This window comes from Hemitrygon akajei, chromosome 6 (genome assembly GCF_048418815.1).
Source record: "Hemitrygon akajei chromosome 6, sHemAka1.3, whole genome shotgun sequence".
Lineage (NCBI taxonomy): Eukaryota > Metazoa > Chordata > Chondrichthyes > Myliobatiformes > Dasyatidae > Hemitrygon > Hemitrygon akajei.
In genome coordinates, this window is record NC_133129.1 from 67021332 (window position 1) to 67033531 (window position 12200).

A 12200-nucleotide genomic window follows, 5' to 3' on the forward strand; every position below is an offset into this window, starting at 1 on the left:
ACCTCTAGATGACTACAAACTTCTTAGTTATGTGCACCAATCCAAAACCAACACCCGTTAATCCCAAATTCCATTGCTTCACCATTGAGATGGAGGAGGAATACGGAGCACCCAGAGGAAACCCTTGATGTCACAGGACTGGACCCAGATCACTGGGGCAGCAGCTCTACCAGCTGTGGTTCCATGTTGCCTGTGTTTATTTTCTATTTTTTACAGTTTTGAGATGACGAAGGCGAGTCACTCTCTGCCTGGTACAACCAGCTATCGTCAGCTTCATCTATTTACCTTCAAATGTGAAACTTTCTCCCTGAGCTCATTCAGAGTTGCAGTGATGACCTCATCATAATTCTCTGGCTCATCGGTGTTCTCGACCGCCAACTGCTCGGAGAGCTTTAGGATGACTTCTTGCTTGGCTTGGTTCTTCTCCATCAGCAGTTGGGTATGCTGCTTCAGCTCCTCGGTGTGGCTTTGCTGGAGCTTCAAGCTCTGTTCCATCTCCTCCTTCTCCTTCTCCAGCGAGTGCACCCGATTCTCGAGCTCCCTGATCTGCCGCACCTTGTGCCTCACCAGCTCCAGACGGGTGGATTCATCTGCTGTGAGGTACGAGCTACAAGCCCTCTTCTCCTGCTGTGCTGCTTCAAGAGCTCTGTGCAGAAGCTTCACCAGGTCCTGTTGTAATGAATCAGCAAATAATCTCTGAACAGTATGATCAAACCACTGAAAGTATAGAACAGACTCATTACAACATTGCCAGGGCTGGAGAAGCTGAATTATGACCAGAGGATCGGTTAAGCTAAGGTTGTTTTCTTTATAACATTGATACACGAGGGCAAACACGAGGAAATCTGCAGATGCTGGAAATTCAAACAACAACACATACAAAATGCTGGTAGAACACAGCAGGCTAGGCAGCATCTATAGGGAGAAGCACTGTCGACGTTTCGGGCCGAGACCCTTCGTCAGGACTAACCGAAAGGAAAGATAGTAAGAAATTTGAAAGTAGGAGGGGGAGGGGGAAATGCGAAATGATAGGAGAAGACCGGAGGGGGTGGGATGAAGCTAAGAGCTGGAAAGGTGATTGACGAAAGTGATACAGAGCTGGAGAAGGGAAAGGATCATGGGACGGGAGGCCTCAGGAGAAAGAAAGGAGGCGGGGGGAAGCACCAGAGGGAGATGGAGAACAGGCAAACAACTAAATATGTCAGGGATGGGGTAAGAAGGGGAGGAGGGGCATTAACGGAAGTTAGAGAAGTCAATTTTCATGCCATCAGGCTGGAGGCTACCCAGCCGGTATATAAGGTGTTGTTCCTCCAACCTGAGTTTGGATTCATTTTGACAATAGAGGAGGCCATGGATAGACATATCAGAATGGGAACGGGACATGGAATTAAAATGTGTGGCCACTGGGAGATCCTGCTTTTTCTGGCGGACCGAGCGTAGGTGTTCTGCGAAAAGCAGAAGTGGGGGGGGGGAAGGAAAAATGTGTTTGGTAGTGGGATCCCGTTGGAGGTGGCGGAAGTTACAGAGAATTATACGTTGGACCTGGAGGCTGGTGGGGTGGTACATAAGGTCAAGGGGAACCCTATCCCGAGTGGGGTCCACCGCATCTGCTCTCAGGATGAGGCTTTTCATTCCAGGACGAAGGAGATGTCTTCCTTTTTTAAACAAAGGGGCTTCCCTTCTTCCACCATCAACTCTGCTCTCAAACGCATCTCTCCCATTTCCCGCACATTTGCCCTCACCCCATCCACCCGCCACCCCCCTCTTTCTGCTTTTCGCAGGGATCGCTCCCTACGCGACTCCCTTGTCCACTCGTCCCCCCCCCCATCCCTTCCCACCGATCTCCCTCCTGGCACTTATCCTTGTAAACGGAACAAGTGCTACACCTGCCCTTACACTTCCTCCCTCACCACCATTCAGGGCCCCAGACAGTCCTTCCAGGTGAGGCGACATTTCACCTGTGAGTCGGCTGGTGTGGTATACTGCGTCCGGTGCTCCTGGTGTGGCCTTTTATATATTGGTGAGACCCGACGCAGACTGGGAGACCGTTTCGCGGAACACCTACGCTCGGTCCGCCAGAAAAAGCAGGATCTCCCAGTGGCCACACATTTTAATTCCACGTCCCATTCCCATTCTGATATGTCTATCCATGGCCTCCTCTATTGTCAAAATGAATCCAAACTCAGGTTGGAGGAACAACACCTTATATACCAGCTGGGTAGCCTCCAACCTGATGGCATGAACATTGACTTCTCTAACTTCTGTTAATGCCCCTCCTCCCCTTCTTACCCCATCCTTGCCATATTTAGTTGTTTGCCTGTTCTCTATCTCCCTCTGGTGCTTCCCCCCGTCCTCTCTTTCTCCTGAGGCCTCCCGTCCCATGATCCTTTCCCTTCTCCAGCTCTGTATCACTTTCGCCAATCACCTTTCCAGCTCTTAGCTTCATCCCACCCCCTCCGGACTTCTCCTATCATTTCGCATTTCCCCCTCCCCCCACTAATTTCAAATCTCTTACTATCTTTCCTTTCGGTTAGTCCTGACGAAGGGTCTTGGCCCGAAACGTCGACAGCGCTTCTCCCTATAGATGCTGCCTAGCCTGCTGTGTTCTACAGGCATTTTGTGTGTGTTGTTGATACACGAGGGGATGTTTTATTGCTGTGTACAAAATTAGATGCCTGATTATCATGAATAGAAGTTACTTGCTTCCCTTAGAAAAGATGTCAAATACCCAAGATTTACAAATAAAAGAACTGAGGTGAGTTGAAGGAAATTTGTTCAATTTAAGGAGAGATGGGAGGTTTGGAATCCAAAGTCTTAAAGGGAAATGAAGCAGAAAGCCTTAAAATATTTTAAAAAGCTCTAAATGAACATATATGGCATTATTCAGAATTCAAAAATTGCAGTTAATATACTGTACTTTCTTGCAGAAAGCTATTTCTATTTCCTCTGTAGAAAAAACTGATGTAAAACAGGACTTTGATAGAGTGCAGAGGAAATTGCCAGGTTGAAACCAGGGCTGAGGGACTTTGATATGTGGACCTCTTCTTCCTTGGACATAACCATGGCTCAGTGGGTTGTATTCCCACCCTAATCAAGCAGCCATGGGTCAGTATTATTGAATTTGCCCCATTCTGAGTCACTTAACTGAGTACGTCAGTGAAGTGGTACATAGGAATGCAATACTGTTCCCGCCCCCAATACCTTCTAAAGAAGTCTGGGAAGCTCGCCAGCTGCTACAAAATTTAAGAAAATAAAAACACCCCCAAGAATGGAACTCATATTGGGCACAGTTTGAGTAGCTCATAAACACACCTTCTACAAGAGTTATTGCAAGTAGATTGTCTTACCCTCTGTGCATTGAGCTCTCTTGTGAGGTTGAAGATGTCGTTGTGTAAACTGGTGTCCTTGTCTGAAAAAATCCCATCCTTCACTGCAAATCTCTCCTGAAACACTGGGCTAGTGTTAGGAAGACTGGCCATGTTCCTCAAGTTGGCTGTTGAAGACTTCTGGGACGGAGGCTTCTGCTCTTCCAGATAACACTCTTTTACTGAGAGAAACAAAAATGGAAGTGGGCAGGCCTATTACACACTGCCATACAAATGCAACTTCCTGCTGTTAAAGCCAATTGTTAAAAAAAATGGGCAAGATTACAGCTCTAATGTTTGATTCATGCTTTAGTATGGGAATAAAGAACTGTTTTCCCAAACCAAGTGCAACAATTATATTTTTTTTAAAAAAAGTATAGCAAAGATGAACTGATGTTCTTCACTGAAGGGGAAATTAATATTTTTCACCTTTTGTGTTTGTAAAATGATATAGCACTGCAGACAGCCATTTGGACTATTGGCATTGCTTCAGTTATCATTTATTCTCATCCTGACTAAACTTTCCCTGTAATCCAACTCCTTCAAATATTTATTTAATTCTCTTTTTAAAAAATTTTGACAGAATTTGTTTCCTCAACCTCTCCATTTGCTAACAATTCAATGTGTGAAATTTATTTGCTGGGTAGGCCTGAATCAAGGTGCCTGAATGTTTTATAGATCAGCTTCAAAGTCTGAAGGAGAGAATGCGGTCACCGATGAGTCAGAAGGGATAGTTCTAGTCCCATCACAGAGTTGTAATCATTCTGCCTACGCTGTCAGAGGTGCTCTACCCTGGATGAGGTTGTAAATCAAAGTCCCATATACTGTCCCATATAAAGCTCAGTTTTACCAGTATCTTGGCCATTTAATGTAATCTGTTTCAGGTATTGGTTCTGTGATTTGTTTCAATGCTATTTGTGGGAACTTATCATTCATTTCACATTGTACAAAAGCAGCTAAATTCACCAGTACAGGCTGAGTACCCCTTATCCGAAATTCCAAAATCCAAAAATCTCCAAAATCCAAATTTGAGTACTGGCAAAATCACAAATGCAAAGTTACACAACACTGAGAAGGTTCCCAGGCAAATTGCAGATCTCTGCGCACCAAAGACTGTTTCAAAAAGGGACCTCACACACGTAATGAGCAGAAGTTAATAAAAAATACAAAAAACACAACCTGAAGTGAAAAAATGAAGTCTCGATCATGTATCATCAGTGTCAGAGTGAACACATGCTGCTTAATGGTATGCCAATCATGAAACAAGCAAAGATCTATCATGAAAATTGAAGGTTATTGTGAATATTCAGCAGGCTGGTTGTAGAAATTTAAGAAAAGGCACGACATTAAATTTTAAAGCATCTGCTGATCATGAAAATCTAGCACCAGAACAAGGTTTTAATACCTTACATAAAATCTTTAAAATAAAGTAAAATGCAGATACAGTCTACTGAAACTTTTTAGTCAAAACGCAGCATCGTAGGTGGAGACTGAAAGCCTGCCATTGCTTGTTGTTATTCAACAGCTGATTCAAGTATTCTCCTGATGCCGCTGTGTTGCTTTTGTTACTATTCCATTATATTAATGAATTATATTTTCATATGTAAAAATTTTTACTGTTAAGTACATGAACAAGCGTAAGAGAAAGATTGCTTACAGGTGGCACATAAATTCACAGTTGGAAATGATGGTGATCCCAAGCTATCTCATATGTATTCCAAAATCCAAAAAAAGCAAAAATCCAAACCACTTCCGGCCCCAGTCATTTCAGATAAGGGGTAGTCAACCTCTATTACATTTGCTAAAAGTGTTTTGGGAGTTTTTGTGGCCATGAAAGGTGGCACCTGAAGTCATTTTTTTTCTTATTTTCTTATACAAAGAGAATTAACTGCTTAACCTTGCTCAAGTCTTATAATTACACAAAATATCCTTACTAATTACTTGCAAAATAGAGCTACAACTAAAAAAAATTTGTTCCAACACTGCAGAAGTTTATTTACAGGCTGACCAAGGGGATTGCATATGATCATTAATTAAAGGCAAGATATTATTTGAGTTTGAATGACAGTCATATTACAATAGAACATCAACATCTTGAGGGGGTGAAGTGTAAAGATTAATTTTTTATTGTATTTCTGATCAGCCTGCTTAAGGTATTTTCCTGAGATTGCTTTCCAAATACCATGGAAAGTATTATCAATTCACTCCCCCCAGCCCCACAAAGCTTTATTACTTATTTGAACTAATCTTCACTTTGAGCAGAATTGTTGATTTGATCCAGCTTCTTCCCTCTTTCAAGGATCTGTGGCAACTGGTATTTTTGCCTTGGTTTATTCTGTAATCAAGTATTAAATACAACTGATAGTCTCAGAATAGCACTGAGGGAGTACTACATCATCAGACATAGTGTCTTTGCTGAGACAAAAAATTGCAGCCCATTCACTTCCTTACACTTTGAAGGGAAGGCCTTGCAAAGATCCATAGGAAGACTTTTCACTCCTCAAGATAAAATTCTTGCCAGAAAGACAAAAACCAGTCTCACGACAAATTTATCCCCATCTCTTTAACAGCTGGAGCAACAATCTGCTAGAGGAAATCTATGGGTTGACCAGCATCAATGAGGGAAATGGAAATGCCAACATTTTGCAGAGTGCATGCACCTTCACTTTAACAGTGGAATTGTGACAATGACTCAGAATAGTTTTTAAACTGCATACAAGCATACACCTACTCCCTTCATCGTGTCCTCATTATTTAGCCTTTTTTTAAAAATCCACCCCAGCTTCTTAAAGTGATTACCTTGTGCCAGAACTGCACATCCAGTTTCTCAGCGGGTTGTAGAAGTGTTTCCAGAGAAAGGAGCATTTATTGAAAAACAACTGGAGAATTTAAAAATGACACAAACCAGCAGTGATAATCTGCACAGTTGGTCAAACATTATGGTACTTTTACCCCCAGACAAAATCTCTCCAAAGCTATTGCAAAATTAAAATCACCGAGCAAGGGTAAACTAAACAAAACACAATAGGTCATGGGCAAATCACCCAGTGATGACACATCCCTCGCTTTAGGTCGCATCTGGAATTTCTAGTTGGCGAACGATTTCCCTCCATGCCGCTCTGACATATTGGGAAATCATGTACTCAGCAGGTTACCACAGTGGTTTGCCTTTGCCTTCTGTCGGGTGAGTTTAAAGAGATCACCACCTCTTGCAGTGGATGACCAGGACGTCTAAGTGCCTTGTCGTGCTCTTAGCACTCCACCAACGCCTGCTGGCCTGCCTTCTTGACCGTTGGACCATTAATCAGTTTCATTCACACAATCTGCCGGGGCCAGACTTCCCACGCTGGCATAGGCAGATCCCCTAACTCACTGAGGGTCGAAGACCCGTCGGCTATCCTCACCTGGTGGTTTGGCCCGTCTGCCGAGACGGTTTACCAGGGTGTGGCCGCTGTGCGTGTTACAGCTACTTGGAGACACAGGTGAGAGCTGAGCGCCAGGTGTGGACCAAAGGTGGATGAGCTGCCCTGAAAAAGGGCACGGCAAGCCCCCCGCCAGAGGTGCTACCCCTCCCTAGATGCCCCATGACACATCCCAGCAAAGCAGGTTCAGTTTGTATCTCTGCAGACACAAGAGACTGCAGATGCTGGAATCTGGACTAACATACAAAACACTAAGAGGAACTCAACAGGTCACCAATATCTATGGAGGGAAATTGAGTCACTGTTCCAGGTTATGACCCTTCATCTGCACTGTTTATATAATTTCTTGGGACTGTGCCCATTTCTGCACCCATCTCCATACACTACTCCATCATTGCAGCCCTACCTGATGTATCTGCTCCTTTGGGTGGTGATGGACTTTCACTCTTTTCACTTGTTGCCTGGTTGATTTCCTCACTGCTTGTTCGATTTTCCCTTAACGGCCTGTTCCCATAGAACTGAAACACAGTTTTTGACCCAAAATTTCTGTACAAGGAGAGGGGGGAGCAGTCATGGAGATTAGGGATTGGGGGAGTTGGGGCATGGAGCAAAAACATAAGAAAAGAATCATAACTGAGCAGTGATTGGTGTGAACAAACCTTCAGTGAGTGACTGTGTTCGGTCTTATTGGCAAATATAAATGAAAACATTTCATAAAACCAATCTGACCCAATAACAGCTCCAGAAAGCAGTCTGTAGAAACAAAATTCAAGCACGCTCACAGCACTTGTTGTGACCTGCAGACTTCAGATACATTGAGTTCTGTAAACTTTCTAAATGTGTTAAACCATTTCCAAGTTTAAATGTACACAGGGTTGCATTCCATTGGTACTAATGTTGAAAGTTCACATTGGTATTGATAACCAAAACTCAGAACGTACAGAGTAGAAACAAGACAAGCAGTCCACTGGCCCATTGCAGTGTTTAAACAAGACAAGCAGTCCACTGGCCCATTGCAGTGTTTAAACAAGACAAGCAGTCCACTGGCCCATTGCAGTGTTTAAACAAGACAAGCAGTCCACTGGCCCATTGCAGTGTTTAAACAAGACAAGCAGTCCACTGGCCCATTGCAGTGTTTAAACAAGACAAGCAGTCCACTGGCCCATTGCAGTGTTTAAACACCACGGAAACATAGAAGCAAGCCCTCTTCATTCCCCTTTAAACATTTCATCAGTCTGTTTCCCCCACCCTCATGTGTTTATTCAGCTTCACTTCATGAAATCTTTGTCTCGACATATCTGTGATTGAGTTCCGCATTCTAATAACTCCTTCACCATGTGGTGGCTCAAATTCCCAATTAAAGTTATCAGTGACCCCGTAGTACTTACGACCACAATTCAAGCAGAATTAGGATCTTTTCCAAAGGCAAACTCTGATCAAATTCAATAGAAACTGCTATGGGAGCAAAATCCTCTTTGGCTCTATATCATCTTAAATCATGATTTGGCAAATGCCTCGTCAGTTCATTGCAAGTTATTAAATGAACCACAGTGTTTTGTGTTTTACAAATGGGAGCAGGGGAATGGCTAATTTCCTAGATAAACAAATCGTTATTATGCAGTAATGGATGTTCCAGATCTGTTTAAAACAGGATTTTTACCCAGTTCACTTCACTGTTGAACCACTGCTTTCAGACAGTGCCTTTCAAATTGCAGCAATTTGATATGCCGCTACATTAAAAATTATTTATTTTATTTATTGAGATATAACATGGAATAGGTCTTTCCGACCCTCCGCACCACACCACCCAACAACTCCAATTTAACGCTAGCCAAGTTACAATGACCAATTAACCTACTTGGACTGTGGGAAGAAACCGGAGCACCTGGAGGAAAGCTACACATTCATGGCGGGGTACGTACAACTCCTTACAGACAGCGGCAGGAAAAGCAGTACGATGACAAATACTCACTGGATTTCAGTTCCCAGGTGCTTGAGTGAGATGTTGGACAAAGTGGTTGGCTGCAGTGGGACAGGCAGTAAAGCCGCTTCTTCCCCAACCAGGCCTGTAGGTGTCTTCACCGGATCCAAGAAATCACTTATTTCCTCTGAGGAGAAAGATTGTTGCATTTTAAATTACAAAGGAAAAACACTAAGCTGCTGATTGCTGACAATTCCTACCTGGTGCTTGATAATCATCTGCAGTACTAAAGTTCTGCTTCTCTTTGATCAACAGGACCAAATTTCTTTTTAGTCTTAATAATCCATATTTTAAATTGATTACTTACTTTAAGACTATATTTTAAATGCAAAATGATGATAAATCAACATATTGTCTAAATAATTTATAAACAATTCTATATATGTTACCACTTGCGGGCTGTGCAGAAACTCACTGCCTCACTCTCCACATACAATAGTGACTACACTTTTAAAAAGAACACTGCATTGGCTATGAAGCATTGTGAGGACACAGACGCTCTGAGTACAGGGCAGAAGGAGTGCACCTCCTCAGACTACCTGTCCCACTTAAACAAAATGCTGGAGGAACTCCAGCAAGTTAGGCAGCATATATGGAAATCGACGTTTCAGGTCGAAAGTCTAATTCAGTACTGAGAAGGAAGGTGGAAGATGCTGGAATAAAAAGGTGAGGGTTTCGGAGGGAAGGACGCTGGCTGGAAGGTGATAAGTGAAGCCAAATGGGTGGGCAAGGTCAAGGAATGGAGAAGGAGGAATCTGCTAGGAGAGGAGAGTGGACCATAGGAGATGGAGCAAGTGTCCCTTTTGCTCCATCTACTCACAAGAACCGAGTAGGCTACCTTAGGATTCACAAAGCAAAGTGAAAGTAAGTCATCCTCTATCCGGAGAGATTGCTCACAAATAAGCTTCCAAGCAATGCATTCTAGATCACAAACAGTCATTTCCAAAGCAAAATCTTTCCAGCTATTTTGTCAATGATCTTACATCTTTGTCCTTTACTGACTTTGCAGCTAGTGGAAGTATTTTAGTCCTTTTCAGTGTGTTAAATAATAATATTCAATAGTACGGCTGATAGAGCCCACACCCACATCTCCTCCATCCCTCACACTTCTGGTTTTACCCCATCTCCCCCCGCCCCCGCTGGTAGAACATGGACAGAGTTCCCTTGGTTCCTACCAGCCTACACATCCAGCACATCATTATTTGTTATTTTCACCAGCTACAATCACAACCCTCTCCCCAACCCTTTCTGCAGGTAGCACTCTCTCCATAGTTCCCTGGTTCACCCACCCCTAACTCTCTTGTACACTTTCCCCTACAACTGCAGGAAGTATAACACCATCACCGTCCCCACTATCCATGGCCCTAAACACCCTTCCAGGCAAGGCAAGGAACCATATACACCTCTAAAGCCTCGACGTCCTGATAAAGGATCTTGGCACGAAACGTTAACTATTCTCTTTTCCTCCAGCATTTTGTGCGTGTTGCTTAGATTTCCAGCATCTGCAGATTTTCTCATTTGTGAATTGTTTTCCGTTTTCTCAATGTGGCCTTCTTTGCATCAAGACCAAGTGCAGACTGGGCAATAGCTTTGCTGACAGCTGCACCCTGTCCACCACGGACACTTTAATTCCCCTCTCCTGTCATGACCCTTTTAGGCCTCTGCAGCTTTCCGTAGAGCTTTGGACTTCTGGGTTTCTTTTGCATCTGTATTGACTAACTGTTGGAGCCATAGGACAGAGGTGCATTCTGTTTGGCATTATCAGGGGAAGTCTACCATTCTTCCGCTCCTGAGTTGAGTCATCACCAGAGCACACTGTGACATTGTCTGTCAACCTTCACTCCTGGTTGAGCTGGTGCCAGTGACCACTCTGACAGAGAGAGTGCACCGTTCCTGTGCACTTGGGTCCAATCCTGTGAGCACGTACCGTAAATCTCCATTGGCACACCAACCTGTCTACCCTCAGCTGCCTCCAATGCCAGGGTGAAGTTAAACGCAAACTAGAGGAATAGCTCCTCATATTCCATTTGGGTAGTCTGAAGCCCAGCGACATGAAGAACAAAACTACCCAGTTCTCCTATACTCATCCCATCGTCCCGTATCAATCCACTTCCCTTTCCTTCTCCATCCATTCCATATACCCACAGACTTCTACTGGTTCCCTTTCCCACTATTTCTGTCTGTCCTCCCCACATCCCTAATTGCCCAGGGTCTATTTGAGGATTCCATCATCTTCAGCCCTTTATTGCCTCAACCTATCACCTCTCAGCCTCTATTGCTATTTCCACTCTCCTCTCCCCCACCTGCCTATCAACTCTCACCCCTCCCATCACTTGCCAGGTCTTGGCCCAAACCCTTCCCCTCACCTCTTCATATTGGCTATCTCCCCTTTATATTTCAGTAAAGCAGAATGGTCTTGAGCCAAAACCTCAGCTATTGATTTCCTTCCACAGATGCTGTCTGACCTACTAAGTTTCTCCAGCATTTTGGTTTTATTTGCTCCAGATTCTAACATCCGCAGTCTCTTGAGTCTCCAATAAACTCTTTCTGCTTAAAGGTGAGTAACGCCAGTTTCATCTCATAACTAAATAATAACCTAAACTTAAGTCCTGGCACTATCCTAGTCCTTGACATCATTCCTTAAAAATGTTCAAAAATAACAGCTAAACAGCTTATGAAGTAACTAGTACTTCATAAAGGTTTAGAATGAACCCCTTACTTCAGAATCAGGTTTAATATCACTGTATGTTAAATTGATTGTTTTGCAGCAGCAGTACAGTATAACATATTTTTTTAAAAACTGTAAGAAACAATATCAAAAACTAAATTAGTGCAAAAAGAGAGAAAAAACAATGAGGAAGTGAACATAGATTCATTGTCCATTTAGAAATCTGATGGCAGAGAGGAAGAAACATGAAGCTGTTCCTGAAATGTTGCGTGTGTGTCTTCCGGCTCCTGTACCTCCTCATTGACAGTAGCAACAAGAAGAGATCATGCCCTGGGTGATGGGGGTCCTTAATGATGGATAATGGCCTGGATCCCATTTTATTTTGCAATTCATAAAAGCTAGACAATAACAAGGATTATCATTTTTGGATGGATTAAAGTCAAGTCACGTCAACTTTATTTATAAAGCACATTTAAAAACAACCAAAGTACTGTACAAACCATAACAGGTAGCTAAAATCACAAATACAGGAAACACAGATATAATCAACAAGGCACTCAGCTCATAGGCACAAAATAAACAACACGTGAGCCTAGGCACAAGCCAAAAATCAACCACATCAGGAAGGTTCAAATGCTAGGAAATAAAGGTAAGTTTTGAGCCTGGACTTAAAAGAGTCAATGGAGGGGGCAGATCTGATAGGGAGGGGAATGCTGTTCCACAGTTAGGGGCTGCAACAGTAAAGGCACGGTCACCCCGAACTT

At 43.3% G+C, this 12200-nt stretch overlaps 1 protein-coding gene across 2 annotated transcripts in view; it reads right to left on the minus strand.

Annotated features, from left to right (window-relative positions):
• The window catches only part of tbc1d2 (TBC1 domain family, member 2), a 63035-nt gene that overhangs the window by 20199 nt on the left and 30636 nt on the right, over nucleotides 1–12200 (minus strand). For both annotated transcript variants that reach the window (XM_073048554.1, XM_073048553.1), the window contains exons 4-7: nucleotides 8760–8895; nucleotides 7194–7333; nucleotides 3348–3547; nucleotides 286–669 (exon numbers count right to left, since the gene is read on the minus strand). In XM_073048554.1, coding sequence (XP_072904655.1) covers nucleotides 286–669; nucleotides 3348–3547; nucleotides 7194–7333; nucleotides 8760–8895 — 860 coding nt within the window. The remainder of the gene's footprint in view (nucleotides 1–285; nucleotides 670–3347; nucleotides 3548–7193; nucleotides 7334–8759; nucleotides 8896–12200) is intronic.